This window comes from Orussus abietinus, unplaced genomic scaffold (assembly GCF_000612105.2).
Source record: "Orussus abietinus isolate OABI.00-Male unplaced genomic scaffold, Oabi_2.0 scaffold44, whole genome shotgun sequence".
NCBI classification, from domain to species: Eukaryota; Metazoa; Arthropoda; class Insecta; order Hymenoptera; family Orussidae; genus Orussus; species Orussus abietinus.
Genome location: NW_019394518.1, coordinates 198646 through 218603, shown reverse-complemented (window position 1 = coordinate 218603; position 19958 = coordinate 198646). Strand labels below are relative to the sequence as shown.

The 19958-nt window shown below is 41.6% G+C and overlaps 3 protein-coding genes and 1 non-coding gene across 6 annotated transcripts; 2 read left to right on the top strand and 2 right to left on the bottom strand.

Moving 5' to 3' along the window:
* Positions 1-996: 996 nt before the first annotated feature.
* Positions 997-5434, bottom strand: LOC105701029 (tetratricopeptide repeat protein 25). The gene is made up of 4 exons (XM_023432599.1): positions 4820-5434; positions 4130-4424; positions 3725-4000; positions 997-1203 (listed from the first exon to the last, which is right to left on the bottom strand). Exons 1-4 carry the CDS (start codon positions 5432-5434, stop codon positions 1076-1078), a joined length of 1314 nt encoding a protein of 437 aa, XP_023288367.1. The 3' UTR covers positions 997-1075.
* On the bottom strand, positions 1405-3579 carry LOC105701022 (V-type proton ATPase catalytic subunit A-like). The gene is made up of 2 exons (XM_023432613.1): positions 2076-3579; positions 1405-2003 (listed from the first exon to the last, which is right to left on the bottom strand). The coding sequence occupies exons 1-2, from the start codon at positions 3422-3424 to the stop codon at positions 1517-1519; spliced, it is 1836 nt and encodes a 611-aa protein (XP_023288381.1). The 5' UTR covers positions 3425-3579; the 3' UTR covers positions 1405-1516.
* Positions 5435-9815: 4381 nt separating the features above from the next.
* On the top strand, positions 9816-18741 carry LOC105701012 (importin-5). 3 transcript variants are annotated; one of them, XM_023432611.1, is made up of 15 exons: positions 10216-10296; positions 11707-11856; positions 12030-12256; positions 12318-12414; positions 12738-13303; positions 13606-13714; positions 14096-14395; positions 14485-14667; positions 14774-14900; positions 15140-15505; positions 15617-15870; positions 15950-16470; positions 16550-16769; positions 16891-17167; positions 18007-18741. In XM_023432611.1, the coding sequence occupies exons 1-14, from the start codon at positions 10216-10218 to the stop codon at positions 16984-16986; spliced, it is 3297 nt and encodes a 1098-aa protein (XP_023288379.1). In that variant the 3' UTR covers positions 16987-17167; positions 18007-18741. The 3 variants fall into 3 exon arrangements, with proteins under 3 accessions (XP_012282822.1, XP_023288379.1, XP_023288380.1); XM_012427399.2 differs by having other exon boundaries at positions 9816-10296; positions 16891-18741; XM_023432612.1 differs by lacking the exons at positions 10216-10296; positions 11707-11856 and having other exon boundaries at positions 12197-12246; positions 16891-18741.
* Positions 12478-12606, top strand: LOC111673999. The gene has a single exon (XR_002762217.1).
* Positions 18742-19958: the final 1217 nt, after the last annotated feature.

Sequence of the window (19958 nt, the reverse complement as noted above, 5' to 3'; positions counted from 1 at the left end):
CACTGAATGTTTTTTTTTTTATAAAAAAAGCGTACTACTTATAATAAGAATTTTGTTTACCGACTGAGTATAACTATGGTTCTACTGCGGATAATAGTTCGACAGTCTTTCGCGTAGTAGCAGCACTGTACAGTAGGTTCCATTTTTGTTCATTTACGTAGATCTATGTAGCTACCTGATCATAGATAATTAAAGTAACATAGACAGTAGCGCTATTTTTGGGAACTATTTCAATGATATTGGCAATTCCGCATTCTAAGGTGAGTACTAACAGAGATGAGTTGGGAGATTGCTCACGGGCAGGATCGTGCGATCGCATCCTGTGCTGCCCTCCGATTTCGAACGTCAGCTTTCACCGTTTTTTGTCCGCAAGGGCGGCGCAACGAATTTCTGATAGGAGCTCGCGCACTCGCAATGGCGGTACCATCTANGGCGACTGGTAGATGGTACCGCCATCGCAAGTGCGCGAGCTCCTATCAGAAATTCGTTGCGCCGCCTTTGGGGGCAAAAAACGGTGAAAGCTAACGTACGAAACCAGAGGGCAGCACAGTATTCGATCGCACGATCCTGCCCGTAAGCAATCTCCCAACTCATCTCTGGTACTAATTTGATTCTGAAACTAGATCTACCAATCAGAAGATGGCATTAAATCTCATTGGGTATTGAAAATGGATTTGAAGATTATATATTTATTCAATACCAGATTGGATAAATCCAGCTTTGAGTACGTCTCCACCACCTGGATTTAATTCCGGACTATGTGGTGGAAACACATTCAAAGCCGAATTTATTCAATACCGAATATAATAAATACCAACGGTGGAGACTTTAATAATAAATGAATTCTTGCGGAATTTGTCATCTGGCTCAATGTAAATTGAAATCCACTTAAACATGTTGCGGAAAATATTACCAATACATTTTAGGAATTATTTTAACGTACGAGCATATCAATATTCCATGTAATCTGTAAAATATTTATTGGATAACTATATACCGTTCAGTTAATATTTTAAATGGATTGAATTTGATTTTAGTGTTCACGGGGACTGTTATATATATAATAATTCACTATTTACGAGGCAGGTTGATTCGTCGCGTGTTGCTGTCGCCAGAATTCTTGACGAGCTTTCAAAAATGCTATTCCTTCTTCGGCATGAACCGTAATATGATCTGCTGACTCTTGATGGGCAGCTTTAACATCTGAAAACAACAGCGTTACATCAGGACAGAAAAGATTAACTTCGTACTGAAATAATTACAAAATAGTTAGTCACGAATAATTATCTGCACCACATATCGCGGTCAAAGCTATTTTAGAGTATTAGGTAAAATGGGAACTCAATGATCACCAGCTGGTTCCTTATTGTAAATATATATTATTCCATTTCAGTCCACTAGAAAACTTATAAAACTTATGAAAAAGTTCAACTATCACCAGGGTGATAATTCCAAAGAGTGAATTTGCAGTTCCCTAAGGCTTCTCCATAAACTCGAAATCACCACAGGATGTTGGTCAATCTTCCAGATTCTTAAAAGCTCGCTGCATGTCTTCGTAGAGCTTCTCATACTCTTCATTAATCTTGCTCTCCCCATCAGAGATAGGATCCATGAACTTCATTAAGCTAAGTCGATGGAGGATGGGCCCCAAAGCTTCCAGAATGGTGTTCCAGGTGATTTTATTTTCATGTAACGCCGTACTTTCTACGGCTTGTCTAGCTAGCTCGTAAAAGCTCACAATATTCCTTAGCATGCCCACTGTCTTATAGAATGGACAGAATCTGTCGTACGGCGAATAACTGTTTTGTCGAAGGAACTCGTCTTTGACGAGCTTAACCACTTCTAAAATGACTTTGTCAACCTCCGAGAGGGACGCTCTTCCAACGAGCTGCACGACTTCATTGAGCTGTTCCTCTTCCTGCAGAAGTTCCTTTACTTTGGCACGTAACGACGTGAACCCCGGAAAATTTTCCTCGTAGAAGCCATCCAGCGACTTCAGGTACCTAATGGTAGAAATGTGACATTTTCAGAGACTTTTCAAACGCCCATTGCAAATCTAATATCTCTGTAGGCACCTGCTGTAGGAGATGAGCCAGTTGACGGCAGGAAAGTGCTTCCTCTGAGCCAGCTTCTTATCCAGACCCCAGAACACCTGAACGATACCAAGAGTCGCGCTGGTCACAGGATCCGAAATGTCTCCTCCAGGCGGAGAAACGGCTCCAACGATGCTGACAGATCCCTCCCTTTCTGGACACCCCAAACACAGAACCCTTCCAGCCCTCTCGTAGAAGCTGGCAAGTCGAGCTCCGAGATACGCCGGGTACCCAGAATCAGCTGGCATCTCTCCCAGCCTCCCGGAAATCTCTCTCAGAGCTTCCGCCCACCTGGACGTGGAATCCGCCATCATGGAAACATTGTACCCCATGTCACGGAAGTACTCGGAGATCGTGATTCCAGTGTAAATCGAGGCTTCCCTGGCCGCGACCGGCATGTTGGATGCGTTCGCCACCAGGGCGGTCCTCTTCATGATGGACTCCGTGGAACCCTCGATTTCTACCGAGAGCTCGGGAAAATCCCGAAGAACCTCGGACATCTCGTTGCCCCGTTCGCCGCATCCTACGTAGACGATCACGTCCGAATTGGAGTACTTGGAGAGGTTCTGCGAGATGACGGTCTTCCCACAGCCAAAGGACCCAGGGATGGCCGTGGTGCCTCCCTGGACGCAGGGGAAGAGCCCGTCCAAAACCCTCTGCCCAGTGAGCAGAGGATGGTTGGCAGGCAATTTTTCTGAAACTGGACGAGCTCTCCTGACTGGCCAAACCTGAAGCATCCCATGCGCCGATTTTTCATCGTCAAATTCAGTCTCCAGGATCACCTCGTCCACCGTGTACTCTCCAGCAGGGGCCAGATACAAGACCTTCCCACATCTCCCTGGTGCCACCATGATCTTGTGCTTCATCAGGGTGTTCTCGTAGACCTCACCTATGACGTCGCCGCTGGTCACCGGAGTCCCTTTCCGGATTTTGCAGGGCACGAACTCCCAGAGTTGGGATCTGGACACTGCTGGGACATTTGCGCCTTTTGGGATGTAAATCGAGCCAGTCTGCAGCCCGATGTCTCGCAGGGGTCGTTGGATCCCATCGAATATGTTGCCCAAAATCCCTGGACCCAGCTCCACGGATAGGGGACTTCCTGTTCGTTGGACTGGATCACCTACGGCCAATCCGCTGGTGTCTTCGTAGACTTGTACCGTGGCCAGGTCGCCTTCTAATCTAATCACCTCGCCCACCAATTTCTGATGTCCTATCCGCACCAGCTCATACATCGCACATCCCGTCATGTCTTTTGCGACCACTACTGGTCCCGATACCGCGTGGATGTAGCCAGATCGGTATTCCTTATTTCCGCACCATCTGTGAGACATTTCTGTAGGGGTTTACCTCTCTGATCGCAAAAATAACCTTCTTATATCTGCGTTATCCGTCATTCGGAACACGGTTATCCTTCCGCTAGGATATGTAGATTGCCCTCGGTATTGGGCACTGTCTTTTATTCCGTGATCTAGATCTTCTCGCTCAAAGTACCTCATTTTAAATATTTCGATATGTCGAACGCTTTTGAAAACATGGGTTTACCATAACGAAAACGGTGGGAAACTAAAAATCAAAAATTTTTAAAATGGGCTCTTAATTTATGGAAAGTCGCCTTACTTTCTCTGGCTGACCTGGTCGCTTTAGAAGGTTTTGCAGGTATCTTTTGTCGACGTTGAGTTGCCCGAGAAGATTGGGTTCGGTGCTTTTGCGTTTACCGGTCGACTGTGGTGTCCCATCCGCAGGTAGTCCATTCGTAGAAATTTCTCTCTCTTTCCGATCCTTCGGGGGAGATTTCGACTCTTCTGTTGCAGGTGTTTCCGGCGTTGAAATCTCCGGCTTTTCTGGGCCCTCCGACTGCGCCGGCAAACCGGGGTCCTCGAAACCGGCTATTGGAATCGGTTCTGCGTCTATTTATACAAAATCCAACCAATATCCTTCAACGAGTTGAATAATTCAATGGAAAAATGATTTATACGAATGCAATCGATGTCGATCAACGAATTGAATTATTAAATGGAAATAAATATTTAACTCACCACCGAGTATGTTCTGTATCGCTTCTTTCGCTTTCTGCACCCCAAGCCGGAACTGATCAAATTCTGGACGAATTCGCATCCCTCTGTAGTAAAATACGAGGCTGAGCTCAAAATCTCCGAGATGGTACAGTGCCTCAGCTTTGTAGAACATTGCTCGAGCGGCGATAACGTCCTTTGACTTTCCTCTGAGCGCTGCCTCGGCGTCGTCTAACGCCTTCTGAGGATCTCCCAGTAATAAGTAACACTTGCTCCTGGCGAGAAGTGCGTTTTTGTCCCCAGGACTAAGATGCAGCGCCTTGTAAAAATGTTTCATACAATAAGGATGGGCCTTTTTAAAAGAACATATTACAAATTGATGGATATACATCTTGTTCGCATAATTGTTATAATAATTCTCGCGAAAAAAAAATCAATTAATGCCGTTAAGTGAACGGTAGAGTACGCGAAATGGGAATGTTTTCCTTAAGCTATGAGGACCGCAACCTTCGCGTCTACAAAACATATCCGTTCAAAAATTGAATTAATTGAAAAAATTGGCCAGGAGTGGAGTATTACTTATTTTCACTTTTTATTTCCTAGAAACCTAACAAATGAAAGAAAACGACAGATTCCGTTCTGCAAATATCGACCGTTGCTTAGTCGATGCTAAAAATATTCCGGACATATCGTGAATATCAGCCATCGATCAACCTTGTTGATGCAATCGATGGCCGTGTTGATATCTCCGGACCTCATTTCTCGAGCTCCCAGGGCAAGCAAGGTGCCTGGTTCGGCTTCTTCGGGAATGCAAAGAGCTCTGCTCCTATCCTGACGTCTTTTTATCTTTAAAGATTGTTTTATGTCGTGCGTTCCCATATTAACAGCTGCAGCTCGATCCTTGTCCGTGTAGATTTCCTCCTGATGGCGACCTCTTCGTCTGCGCTTCTTTTTCGATTTCCCATCCTTCATCTCGGCATCTAAGGACATCTTTAAAACCTTCGAACAGCGTTTATTCTTTTTCTTCGTCGCAACCTGACTCCTATCAGACTTGACAGTCGTTTCCTTGGGTTTGTCAGATGATCCTTCTATCTTAGTAATCTCAAAACCAACCGAGACCCCGCTGCAAGCAGCTGCAGGCTCGGTTTCCGAATTTGCCAATTTCTCTTCAGAATCATCATCGAGACCAATTCTCACGAAACTCTGCAGGAAATCATGATCATGCAAAGTTGCTTTCAGGATTTCCGAAGCCTGGACTGCTACCAAGGCCGTGCTCGCAATTTCGCCGCCACTCTTCAGTGACTCTTCCAATTCCCTCTCGTTAGACATTTTCTTATTTATTTTCGAAATTTATTTATAACTAAAGTACCCTTGAAATCGCGTTGCAAACTTCGTTCCTCGTCTTCGGAGATAAAAAAGATTCTCGTTAGGGGTCAAAAGATTCACGTTACTTGGGTGCCTGAGCAAGACAAAGTCATGTCGGAAGCTCCGAATCACTGGACGAGAAGAATCACATAAATTATAATTTTTCCTCTCGATTATTTTTTTTCTTTTTTTTAGTCGCTTATTAAGAAAGTTCCCTCGATGTTGGGAAAATTTCCGATCTCATTTAACCCGTGGAAAGGAAATATTCACTCTCGTTCGCAAGTCTTCCCTGAATGCGGCAGATTCGCGACAGAAATTTGCAGCTGTTGGATTATATGAATGAAGTAGAAGGCACGGTTCAAATGAATGAGTCTTTTGTCCGGATTTACTGTTAAATCAGACCTTAAAATTATAAGGAAGAGATCACGCACTGCAATGTGTGAATACCGACACCTAGGTGACTCGTTACCTTAGTAACGGCTAACGATGCGTCACCTGCCTCGTCGCCGTTGGCAGTACATACGCACCTCTTCAGGTATGGACTTTGTGTTAATTAGTAAATTCTTTCGACAAAGAGTCGATGACTCCTTATGTTTACACTTCTCGGAAATTTAAGAAAATCTGAGTTTCGGTTTAGTCGGTTGGGTGTAAGTACAACGAACGCTACTTTGTCGGCACTTATCGCGAATATACTTGTCGAGTGATACCGTGTAGTACTATAGTATCATTCTACCAGCTGATGCCAATATTTGCAATTTTAACAATGAAAGAACACCAATGAATCAGGTAAAACATACTGAATTATTATTTAAGTTATAATAATCGCCGTAGTCTTATTTTATATGTTTCTCTTTGTGGTTATCCAAATTTTCTATAACAACAGGTGAGTATTGCAAGATAAAAATGTTAAATGTACATTTAATCCTTGGTAATTTGCTTTGGAAGTAGTATTCACTTTATTGCATGTAATGCAACATTGTGGGTGTACTGAACAACTGAATGAGTAAGAAAGGTATTTCCAATATAGGGATAGCTAAACAAGAAAATATTAATATATGTATGAGACTGGCTCTTATTAAGTGAAAAATCATTAGATCAAACGTGAAAAATGATAGTATTAATATACTTATGTTAAAAGTACGCAGAACAACTAATAAGTTTCGTACACTCATGTACCTTTCTATATACCGGTAACGCTGTTATGTATTGTCCATTTTTCATGTACTTAGCCGCCTCGTCGACACATAATTTTGTATGTATTTTAGCAAGAAGGAGTTTTTCCTTGGCTTCTGCTTTTTTCCCCATATTTCTTATGTCTCACTACTATTCCTTAGATGCCTAAGAACCATTTTACAAAAAGGCAAAGCGGTCCTGAAAATGATAAATGAAATTTCTTAAGCCTCGGATTCATTCCTCTTAAATGAAATTATTACGATATTAGCGATCTCTCACTTCTAATCACTTTTCCTCCTATCATGGTTCATAATTCTAAATATAATAGATCTAAATCTACGTTCGGTTTTATCTAAGAAAAAGATAGCGCGATTAAAGAATGAATGCAGTCTTAATTTATCACTTACGTTTCATTTCAGGTGAAGAGATAGCTTTATTTATCGACATTTAATTTTTGACATATTTCACGGATTCAGGAACTCGAGCACATTCCTCTTTGGCTTGCTACGATGTTATGAAAGAAATATGTACATTCCGAGAGCATGTACGCAGTATATACTTATAAGCTCGAGTGTTGTACATGCGAATGCAACTCGAGCTAATAGAAAATACAAAGTACAACTTCTTAGAATGATTCAGCCATGGACTTTCTTGCGTTGCCAACAATGCTACTTTAAAACAGCAATTTCTCTTTCGCGACTCTATTATATTGCAGACGACCGTAAATCTCTGAGGTATCCTTGCAAAGCCGAACAAAATTGTCGACCCTACTCGCCGTTCGTTTCGTGAAACTTATTTTAGCCTGCGACATTTCGGCTCGCTCGATGTGCAATAAATTTTCTTCCCTTGGCGATAATTTGAGACCAGTGACTCACAGTAAGGTCGAATTATATCGAAGACGCTATCGCCTTTACTTTATAAAGGAAGGATACACGAAGCAGAAATATTATCGTGACTATAAAAAGTAGATTTAAATGTGGGACATTTTTACACACCACATAACTGAAGCTTCGCATAGAAACAAATTGGAAGTGTAGAAATTATTTATACAAGTAATTTTATAAACATCTACGTCTACTTCAGTACTTATTCGATTCATACGAAACAGCTTTTTTCGTAAATATTCTTGCATGAATTTTACGCATATTTTTATGCTTTTATTAACACCAAAGTTTCAGTATAGACGTTAAAGATGCTTTTTGAGCATTTACCTCGATCTGTTGTTCTAGTAATGGCAATATCAACATTTCACTCATATAATTAAAATGTAACAACTTAGAACTGCTTTTAAATTGTATGGCTTAATTTTACATTTGTAATTCTTACCTTCGTTAAAAGTTTACCTTTACATACGGTAAAAATAATTGGAATTCTTTTACAAATCAGAAATCACTGTCACGATTTAAAATAGTTTCACTTATATAGCTGTTGTGGAGACACTTTTTTTTTTTCGAATATACAGAAGAGCGAGGTGTTTCGAATTTTATTTCTTTCCCGCGTTATTTAAAATTAAATTTTCGCGTCACACTTGTTCCGAGACGTAATGCTGTTGCTACAACCAGCTCGAGGAAAAGAACGAACGAGTAAGGCTCTGTATCTCATTTACTGGAACAGCGCAAACTCGAGCCTATTTCAAAGCATTCGACGATGTACCTTGTGATTGCGGCTGTATAACGATTTTACTAATAGCTTTGAGAATGGTCGATGGCAGGGGACCTGTATCGTTTTACAAAGGTAGACATTGATGAAGTGCACACGAACTTGGAGCCCTTACTTAAGTATTGATCTCGGTTAAAGTAATTACAAACAAACCTAGTCACCAGTTTAAAATAGTGTCATACAACATATGCCACGGCCTCATTCAAACAAATTAAAAAATTCATTACGTATCAATTAACAACTGCAATATACCATAAACGCGCACACTCGTTAGAAAAGTATTACAACCATTAAAGACGTATATTATTTTACTGATTCTTCATTTTTAATTTTATGGAATATACTCACGGCGCAACTTAACGATATTTCAATGTATATATTTAGGAATTTGTCATGCCTTTCTTAAGTTACGAATTTTTTCATTCTAGGTCATCGCTTTCGTGCAGCACGACCGTTGAACTCAGTTCTCGATAAATTTATCAAAAATACATCGAAAGAGGTCAAATTAAATTACGGCTGCCTTATGATAAGGGGATAGTTGAAACTTAAAATTCATAGCTCATGTATGTCTCCTTGATTGTACAAGCAAACGTCCTCATAACACGTAATGTCATTAACTGTGTCACTGAAATTGTTACTGAGTTTTTTTACAGGAACTTTGTCGTTGAAAAAGTAGTAAGAGTAAATCTTTAATACAGAGAATGTATATGGGATTGTCATTACTGAGTACATTATCAGATAGGAAAGAAAACAGGTGTAAAATCCGACTTTTACATTTTTTTTTTATAGATGTTCCTGTGCTGGTAATCTGAAAAAAAAAATCATACTAAATGAGTTGAAAATATTCATCATTTTCTTGTACGCAATTATACTCTCTCAATACATTGAAGAGTAAGTACCGATCGATGCCTACTTTCATGTCTAAATGCTTTTACGGAAAGTCACGTAATGTAGCTTGTTTCGTGATGAGAAATGATTGTAGAACGTTCCCCTCCAAGTATTGGTGGAATAGCTTAATATCGGAACACTCGGCCAACTGCTCATTTCTCAGACTGCTAACGATCTTATACCTTGATAATGCCATTAGAGTTCGAAAACCCACTCTGTAATACCAACCCACCCATTCTATAATAAGTAAATATTAATATAAAAATTTTAAAAGGAAAAATTATTTCCTTTGCGTAAATACGACGTTACCTCCATGGATATAATATTGAAAGATGATGCAGATTTTCAGCCCTTCTGCAAAAACTTGCTAAGTAATGGAAATATCCACAAAAATCCTATATTATTTACAAACGGAACAAATAATGTTACATAAATGCAACAAAAAATAAGAACTTGCCGCGATGTCGAGGACGTTTAAATTTACCGCCACCAACATCGCACCCCCAACAGCTCGATTAAACTAATCGACAAATCATTCAAAAGACCAAACTTCCCCATTTATATAATAAAAAACCTTAAACTAATATCTTCCAAAATTCTCCAGCCATAATTTAGTAAAGGATATTCGAGATTCGGAATTAAAAAAAGAAAAAAAAGGAAAAAAAAGCGCGCGAACCATCTTGCCCAAACGCGCGGGACACTCGAAACACCAGCGCCACCTGACAACGTAATCCGATTCCACTTCCGTGAGTTTACCCAAACCAGTTAAAACAGAAACTTATTCCAACCCAGAAATTCCACCGTGCAAATCATCGAACGATATTAATTAACAAAAAGCATTTCTGTAAGTGAAATTCTGAACGCAAAGGTTCATGAAGAAAAATCTTGTATTTCAGTGGGCGCGTTTGCGCGCGTCAGTTGGCAACGCTTTAGCCTCGATGAAATTTTCGGCCTATTGGATTGGCAGCAGCAAATGACGAACGACTCGGCGGAGCGTGCGCACTGATCTTATTCGTTCGGCGACAATGGCGACAGACCAAGACCAGTTTCAACAGCTCTTAAACACACTTCTGAGCACGGATAACGATGTCCGGACGCAAGCTGAGGTAGGTGGCCCCTCGGGGAATTTTCGCGAGGTTCCCCGATGCCGGGAGTTAGACGAAACAGTGAGGTTACCGTAAAGAACCCACGACGAGGCTCCGCGAGCACGTTGCCAACGTCAGAATCCGCACGCAGCTTGCTTTACCTGCCCTTGGCGACCTGGAGAATGCCGAAATTCACAGTTCCTCGCGTCGCTTTCGCTTCGGCGTCGATTTTTTTTTTTCTCGTAAATGATTTCTCGGCCGAAGTGACCATGCGACCACGTTCTCGTGGTAGGTGTTCGCCAAGGCTTAGTTGGCGGTAAATCTCCAAAATGGAGCCGCGCGGCAGGTGCGCTTCCTGGGGAACCTTCAGTTTCCTTCTCGGCGTGATTTTTAGAACGGCTCCAACTGGCTGGGTTCGCCGCCTGCATGGCAACTGGTTTTTCCTTGAGTCGGCCTAACATATATCTATGTACCGGGCTGCTCCTCGAGACACGTGTCGCCGCATAAGGCGGCTTTTTGGCATCATGGATGACTTTACCTCGTTTTCCCGCCTACTCCTCACCGCCACTGTTGATTTTCATTGGTTAGGTCATTTTTCTCATTCACGAGATAGGTGGATTTAAGAGAACTCAAGTGGGAGCACGTCCTTTAATGAGTAGGGTGATCGATCCTTTGCCAGATGCCAAAGTAGAAATTGTACATAATGGCAGTGTAAATAATGACTGCATTTACATTGTGAATCTGGATTCTTTAAATGTATATCACAATTTTATTTATTTTTTCTCCCGTTGCATGGCAAACGTGGAGATTTATGTTGAACGTACTTTACGTCCATGTGCAATAGGTAATGATGTTTGAAACACGCGTGTGAACTTTTTCTTTTAAATAATCAGATTATTCGAGCATAGTCTAGATCTAACATCCAGTAATTAGCGCTTCTGATTAGATGACTTTGCAATACCAATGCGCATAATGTCCATAGCTGACTGCCGTTAGTATAAGCTATACATACTCAGAATTTAACTTTTTATTTCATTTAATGGCCTAATGAATATTCCTGAAAAAGTAGTTGAATAGGAAATGGCTGTAATCTAAATATTTGGTAATGATTTATTTATCGAGTTATTACGAGATACAGCTGAGCACATATTTAACGTTATGAGAACGTATTATAAGAGGATTATGGACGCACGCTTCCAACTCATTATCTTTATATTACTTGCGATTAGATATGCACGTGTATGCCAAAGATCTATAAAAAATGTTGCACGTGTTACTTAAAAAATATCAGTGTGAAGAACACTGACTTTGTCATATCTGTAGATTTAATGATTATTTTATTGTTCTGTGAAATTATTTGTCGTTTTGCCAAATTTCGTGATTTAGTAATATGGAAAAAGAGTATGAAATACATGAATTTTTCTTACACAGGAGGCATATAACAATCTTCCAGTGGAAAGTAAAGTGACATTTTTACTCAGCTCTATTTGCAATGCAACCCTTGCAGAGGAAATCCGAGCAATGGCGGCAGTCTTACTGCGCCGCCTTTTCTCCTTGGAATTCACAGATTTTTATCCCAAGGTATGGCACATTGTTGCATTACTCATCTACATATAATTACATTTGTTTACAAATTTGTAGCAGTCATAGTTTGTTATTAATTTTTTTAGATACAAAAGATATGAAAATCACTACTAATTATCACATCACAATTGTTCTCTTTAAATTAAAGAAATTTAAATTTGACGTTTCAGATACCACCAGAAGCACAAAATCAGCTGAGAGAACAAATATTATTATGTGTACAAAATGAACAGACGGATACCATCAGGCGGAAAGTCTGTGAAGTTGCTGCAGAAGTCGCAAGAAACCTAATAGATGAAGATGGCAACAATCAGTGGCCGGAGTTTCTTCAGTTCCTATTTCAGTGTGCAAATGGCACGATACCAGCACTTAGAGAGAGCGCTCTTCGTATGTTTATGTAGGTTCCCTTTAAATTCGTTGCATTAAGTAATTATTGCTAATAAAGAAAATAATTACAGATCCGTCCCAGGAGTTTTCGGAAACCAGCAGGCACATTACCTGGATCTTATAAAACAAATGTTGCAGCAATCACTCTTGGATAACGCAAATTATGAAGTAAGTGTTTTAAATGTTTCTCCTTTTTTTTTTTTTGCAGATGACGAAACTGCTTGATTGATGAGGGAGATTGATACGCGATACATAAATCAGTTTACGTGTATTCGTCACAAAATCTCCCAAAATTAATCGCTCTCTGATGACTGTAACTTGTGAAGCGGTAATTTGCAGACAGATACGGGGCGTACAGATCAAACAATTAGTCGCGTCAGCATGTTACGTAGCCCTAACTTATTTTTCTTTGTAACAGTTTTCGCCTGCACCATGACTCATTTCACGGACATGAATGGTCTGCAATAGAGATGTGCCTGTTTGTTATTCAGGTCAGATTCCAAGCTGTGAGAGCGATCGGTGCATTCATAGCGCTACACGAAAAGGAAACAAACATTCAGAAGCATTTCACTGAGCTGCTGCCAGCGGTTATCCAAGTAACTGCACAATCGGTCGAGAAGCAAGACGACGAAGCCCTGTTGAAGGTCCTGATAGACTTGGCTGGATCCACACCGAAATTCTTGAGACCTCAACTGGAAAATATAATGGAGATGTGTATAAAGATTTTCTCTAATGAAGAAATGGGCGACTCCTGGAGACAGTTGGCTTTAGAAGTCCTCGTAACGTTAGCTGAAACTGCTCCGGCGATGATGCGCAAGGTCGGTGGAAAATATGTTATAACACTGATACCGGTTCTTTTGAAAACGATGACAAACATTGAAGAAGACGAAGAATGGAGCTTCTCTGACAAACTCTTTGAAGAAAACAGCGATAGCAACACTGTAGCTGCGGAAAGTGCCCTGGATCGGCTGGCATGTGGCCTGGGAGGAAAAACTATATTGCCACAAATAATACAGAATATTCCTTCAATGCTGAGCAACAGCGATTGGAAGTACAGGTATATTCCATTTCCAATGGTAGTATTATGCAACTGAAATGCCACACGCTGTCAGCAAGTACTTTTATTTAAAGTTACTTTGTGTTACACGTGTGGAATAACAATTAGCAAGGTGTCCTCTATTTGATCTAGCGTACTGTTAGATTAAATTTAGAAGACTGTGCTGAGTGCTCGTGAACATCGACTGTTGTTTTCTGAAATAGTCGTGATTCCGGAACACAACATACACCATTTTTAGCTATAAGCTACCTCTACTATACTACTTGTCGTTTTTAATTCCTGAATAATACTGTACCCTCCAGATACGCTGCTCTTATGGCTATTTCTGCGGTTGGTGAAGGATGTCACAAACAGATGGAACTTATATTGCCAGAACTCCTGGAAGGCGTAATGCAGTATTTACAAGATCCCGTGAGTCTAAATTCTGTTTTCAATTGCTGGCGTTTGTGATTCATTATTAAACTCGGTATAGTAGTATCATTTTTAAGCCTTCAAAAATAATACCACGGATCGAGTCAGCAGTCAAGTTTAATTCACAACTATGACAGCGTTACGTCTGTGGTAGAGTACCTCATCGAGGTCGTCTTGTTCCTTGGCGTCGTATTGATATCTTGGATACGGAGACTCCTTGATGGAAGTTCCTGAGAGTTGAATGTGTTATTTCTTTACCACATTCATAGTATTGGAACATACAAACCTTTTCTCGTTGTAAATAACTAAATGACCCTGCCGAATAATAAATCTAATTATTGAATCAATCGTATACATATTTCTGTTTTCTTTTTCAATCAGCACCCACGAGTAAGGTACGCTGCTTGCAACGCCATCGGACAAATGTCTTCTGATTTTGGACCGTCCTTCGAGAGGAAGTTCCACGACAAAGTCATTCCCGGACTTCTGATGGTCCTCGATGACAACGCGAATCCCAGGGTGCAAGCTCACGCCGGTGCTGCGCTCATCAATTTTAGCGAGGATTGCCCAAAAAGTACTTTAATTTCTTATCTCGACGCTATAATGGCTAAGCTCGAGCCAATCCTTACTGCAAAGTTTCAAGAACTCGTCGAGAAGGGAACGAAATTAGTCCTGGAGCAGGTTGGTTGGATACATACGCCGCAAAATCAGTGTAATTTAGAATAAATCGCTTGTAATCGGTAATTAAAATTTAACTACATGTTTGTTAGGTCGTCACGACCATCGCTTCTGTTGCTGACACGTGCGAGGAACAGTTCGTAGCCTACTATGATAGATTAATGCCTTGCCTTAAGTATATACTACAGAATGCCAATCAGGAAGAACACAAGATGCTACGTGGCAAGACGATCGAATGCGTCAGTCTTATTGGCATGGCTGTTGGTCGGGAAAAGGTAAATGACCGATTCATCATATTCAATAATTCGATGTTTTAGAACAATTTTAAGTATTTTACATGTGTACATTTTCTGGAATTAATTGAAATTTCTATTTCTGTAGTTTATCGTGGATGCCAATGAAGTCATGGACTTGTTGCTGAAGACGCACACGGAAGGAGATCTTTCGGACGATGATCCTCAGACGAGCTATCTCATTTCCGCTTGGGCCCGGATGTGCAGAATACTTGGTAATGTATCTTTAATCCTTTTTAGTAACAATGACGTATTACCTAACATTTCTTTTTCATTAGCATACGTTCTTCTTTATTTACAGTTATACTTCTAAACCCCCTTGTTCTTACTCAGTAATTGATTTAGTTACTTTCCAAAAATGAAATCGAATATTCAATTGTTACTTGTGCAAGACTACTCTTAATCCTTCCATAATTATTCAGTTTAAGTGATAATTAATATATTCTGTTAAAAGGCAAACAATTCGAGCAATATTTACCCTTGGTGATGGGTACGGTTCTACGTACAGCGTCGATAAAGCCCGAAGTAGCGTTGCTGGATAACGAGGATATGGAAGGTGTCGAGAGAGATCTTGACTGGCAATTCGTATCTCTGGGAGAGCAACAAAATTTCGGAATCAAAACTGCCGGGTTGGAAGACAAGGCATCGGCATGTGAAATGTTGGTGTGCTATGCGCGCGAGCTGAAAGAAGGCTTTGCGGATTATGCCGAAGAAGTCGTGCGACTCATGGTCCCGATGTTGAAGTTCTACTTCCACGACAGAGTCAGAATCGCGGCAGCAGAGAGCTTGCCGTGTCTTTTAAATTGTGCGAAAATAAAAGGTGACTTTATCTACATACATACGTCTCGGCAATCCGCTTACATTGTAGATAGAAATATACATTGCATATTGTTGTACCACCTTGCCTGTAAATCCATATTTTTGCTCGCAGGGACGCAATACCTTGAGGGAATGTGGGCATACATATGTCCAGAATTACTCAAGGCAATCGGCACGGAACCAGAATCCGAGGTGCTTCTGAAACTTCTTTACTCATTGGCCAAGTGCATCGAAACCTTAGGAGCCGGGTGCATGAATGCACAATACATGGAGGAGCTAATCCACATACTCGACAAGCTGCTCAACGAACACTTCGACAGGGCTGCTGCCAGGTTGGAGAAGCGTAAAGACGAGGACTACGACGAAGTAAACCCTTTGAACATCGCGATAGATCCCGAAATAGGTCCACGGGTTTTTCTAACATCTTTGTATCCGTCTATTTTAGGTCGTCGAGGAAGAACTAGCGGACGAGAACGATGAAGACATTTACACCTTGAGCAAGATCGCGGACATCATGAACGCACTTCTCAAGACTCACAAGTCTGCGTTTTTCCCTTACTTCGACCAGATCTGTGGTCACTTTGTAAAGCTCCTGGCCCCGGAGAGATCCTGGAGCGATCGTCAGTGGGCTCTGTGCGTCTTCGACGACGTGATCGAGCATGGCGGTCCAGAGTGCGCCAAGTATCAGGACTTCTTTTTAAATCGAATGATTCAGTATGTGTCAGACAAGTCTGCCGAAGTCAGGCAGGCTGCCGCTTACGGTTGCGGGGTACTCGGACAATTCGGAGGAGAAGGATTCGCGCAAGCCTGTGCAGAAGCGTTGCCGCGTTTAATGCAGGTGATAAGCGATCCAGAATCTAGAAGCCCAGTGAATGTTAATTCGACGGAGAACGCGATATCCGCCGTTACGAAAATTCTACAATACAACAACAAGGCTCTCGACATCGACAAAATTCTTCCACATTGGTGAGGCTCTATGCCATAAGATAGAATTCCATTACTCTTGCGAGTTTCTTAGTGTGTTAATCTTACGCATTTCTCACAGGTTGTCTTGGCTACCAGTCGTGGAGGACGAAGAAGAGGCTCCTCACGTTTATGGATACCTGTGTGACTTAATAGAGGCGAACCACCCCTTAGTTTTAGGACCAAACAACGTAAACCTACCGCGTTTAATAAGCTTTTTTGCCGACGCTCTCTCCAAGGAGGCAATACCTACGGACAACCCGGTTATGCCAAGGATTCTTAACATCGTCAGGCAAATTCAGGTACGATACAGTTTGTTCGGTCAAACAAGAGTGTGCATATACTTGGTGCGAACCTAACGAATTTCCTGATCAAGTATTTAAGTATAATGGTGTACTCTATACCTTCAATCTTTGATTTCAGAACAACAAGCCGCTATTCCAAGCGTGTATAAGCGCGTTAACGACAGAGCAGCAACAAGCACTTCATAAAGCGCTCAGTGCTCAAACCGTCAATTAGCCCAGTGCTCACACGACTTAACATTCTAATATCCTAGTTCGAAAGAAAGAAAAGAAAAGAAAAAAAAACAGATAAATCATACAAGAACTACACCGAAAGCCCTGCTCGTGAAATCCACACCGAGAGATCTAGGCAGCTACTACGGAAAGCCGCGAATACGAGAGAAATCGCAGTAAATTAGGTAACCTTAGTGATTACCTAGACATTTTCGAGCCAGCCTAACACGTAATGTACAATCAATTTTTTTTTTTTTTTTTTTTTTTCATTTTCGGCCGTTTATCTAATTTATACCGTTACGTCCGTATCGGTCAGGCAGAACTTGAAGCAATTGTTTATCTCTAGACCACTTACGGCCCAGCGATAATCAGTGATTTCTCGCTCCCTAACGTATAGGTTTGTTGGTCGTAATCGTCACATTTTTTTTTTAACCGACGCGATAGTTAAAAGATACAGCTTCTCAATCTTCCGCCGCAGATGCACGTATCTACGCATACTTTCGAATGTTTATTATATCATTATAAGTCAAGCTGTTGAACTGCTGGATAAATCGCATGCATTTCATTATATTTTATATATTGTGGAGACACAAAGGCCCGGTGACGCCCGGTACATCGCTCGTTTTTATTCTCCCCAATGACGCAAAGAGGATGTAACGCCATTTCATTAACGTCACTTCATTTGAAGAAGCAGCGTGACCTAGAGTCTTACAAGGTAGAATAATGACTTGAAAGTATGCATGTGCGGTGCGCCTGTAGCTGAAACGAGAGGCGCCCGTTGAGAGCGGTTTTTTAATGTTTTTTTCCCCCCTTTTTGTTAAACCCTTATAAGACGATAAAAAAAGTGGCGGTTGTTGCGGCAACGGCCCTGTAGATGGCTGCGATAGGTCACCCCGCTCGTTGAAGATTCACCGCGCGAAATTGGGTCGTCGAAACGCCGGAGATCGCGTCCTCATATATATATATATTAGATTCCTCGAAAAGGGCTCGCACTGACGAAAATTTAGGATACATTTTTTTTAAGCTTTCACCCAACGGAACATCCCGACGAGGAGAGGCGGGTTAAGGACAAACCGCGTGACTTTCGGGAGACGATTTTGAGGGGCTCTGCGCCGGCATTCCTGGAGGCATCCTCGTCGGTTTCTCGACCTCGCGTGTTACGTAGGATTGTATAATGGGGAAATTCACGCGAAGCTGGAAGAACGTACATGCATATAAATATATAGGCATTTTTTTTTATTATTTTGGTTTCTCTAATTAACGCCCCGCCGAGAGCGGTGTGTTCGCTCTTTCGAACGAACTTCTCCCGGGATAGAGACCGTTGTTCGCCGTTGAAAGCCGAACGAAATGTCGATCGAAAGACCAAGAGGTTGGACGGAAGAGAGAAGAGACAAAAATGGGGGATACACACAAAAGAAAAGAAAGAGAAAATGAAAAAGAAGAAAAAAAAGAGAAAAACCCAGCTCTCAATTGAAGTTCATATTTTTATATTTATTACGACGATTTTGCGATGCGACTATACACTTATGCGATGGACTTTCATCGCTGCGATCTCGTTATTTCCGACGACGAGCCTCGACTCTTTTACCACCGTAGTCTCTCGACGGAACCGACTGTGTAAGGTCTCTTTAGATGGAAGCCAAAATGCGCGGACAGGCCAGAGCCAGCCCACTTGCTATCGGTCGACGGCATGACATTGTGATTTAGATATTTTTTATTCATAAATTTAGGTTCAATAAATGTTATTTAATGGTAATAATCGACGATGTCGCAGTGTTGACGGTACCGCGGGGATATCGCATGCGAGCATGCCTCTTGAGTCGAACGTAAAGTGCGTGCACGGCCGTGCACCGATTGCACACGATTCCTGTATACACAGCCTCGGGGATTTTTTATCTGAGCTCGACGAAACGGTATTTCAAGCGGTGCTTCGCTCGTTCCCTCGTACGGGAAGGAAGGGACGCCGCTCGAAATGGCATTTTAGCAAGTTTTGACTTTAAGGCCTCGCGCCTCGATTATATATATATATATATACATACATACATATATATACATTTCCTCGTTCTCGTAGAAATCGCGCGACTCGGCTGCGTGGTCGCGGACGAGGTAACGAGATGAAAGAAATACAATGAGAGAGAGAAAAAAGAAAAGAATTCGATTTCCGTTGCGTTGCACACATTCGGTCAGTATTACGCCGCACGATGCGTATACGGTGACGCGTTAAATCGGCGAGAACTTTACACGAGGAGTAACCTCTCGGTGATACCTCCGCTTTCGTTGAGATATTTATTTCTAGAACGTAATATCGATATCGTGATCACGACGACACCCACTACTCCGTCAAGGGACTTGTGTATAGGGAGGAGAGAAGACTACTTGTCCGTGAGGCACTGGCGAATCCCGCCGACGACTTGTCTCTTGTTGTACCTAGGTCAAATTGATAAACGGAAGTCGATTAAGGAGTGTTTCTTTCTATGTACATATTACGAAGTATATCGATATCGGAACATATTACGTATGGTTAACGAGATCCGTTTGGGGCTCTCTCGTCTCTCGAGTAAAGCCGGGTTCGAGCGTTCACCGTGGCGCCCGAATTCGATGCATTTTCAGCTGAATTGAATTGTATCTTGTACAGACATATTGCCACGAATGATTACACTTCTTCTATCTCGAGATGGTGAGTTCACGGTAACGGGACCCTCTGAGATATAACGAATAGACGAAACAAGCCTAAAGTGGACTTCCCCCTTTAGTCGCGAGTTGACTCGATATTCTCTCAAGTGGAATAGAGCTACTCTACCACCATTTGTTTTCTGCACTCTGCGAGCTGATACGTCTCCATTGAACGGTCAGTTTCCTTCGTCTCCGGGTTAATGTAAAAATATTATTACACTGCACTCCTGAGTTCGCGGTTGGTTCTGGAGGAATAACAGGGACAAGCAATAACTCCGTAGATATAAAAAAGAAAAGGAATGT

Coding starts and splice junctions, on each gene's coding strand:
- LOC105701029 (XM_023432599.1), bottom strand. CDS start 5,434: ATGTCTAACGAGAGGGAATTGGAAGAGTCACTGAAGAGTGGCGGCGAA. Junction 4,425..4,819: donor CCATCGATTGCATCAACAAG/GTTGATCGATGG, acceptor CATTTTTACAAG/GCGCTGCATCTTAGTCCTGG. Junction 4,001..4,129: donor GATACAGAACATACTCGGTG/GTGAGTTAAATA, acceptor TTGTATAAATAG/ACGCAGAACCGATTCCAATA.
- LOC105701022 (XM_023432613.1), bottom strand. CDS start 3,424: ATGTCTCACAGATGGTGCGGAAATAAGGAATACCGATCTGGCTACATC. Junction 2,004..2,075: donor TGGCTCATCTCCTACAGCAG/GTGCCTACAGAG, acceptor TTCTACCATTAG/GTACCTGAAGTCGCTGGATG.
- LOC105701012 (XM_012427399.2), top strand. CDS start 10,216: ATGGCGACAGACCAAGACCAGTTTCAACAGCTCTTAAACACACTTCTG. Junction 14,396..14,484: donor CGAAATTAGTCCTGGAGCAG/GTTGGTTGGATA, acceptor CATGTTTGTTAG/GTCGTCACGACCATCGCTTC. Junction 14,668..14,773: donor TGGCTGTTGGTCGGGAAAAG/GTAAATGACCGA, acceptor CTATTTCTGTAG/TTTATCGTGGATGCCAATGA.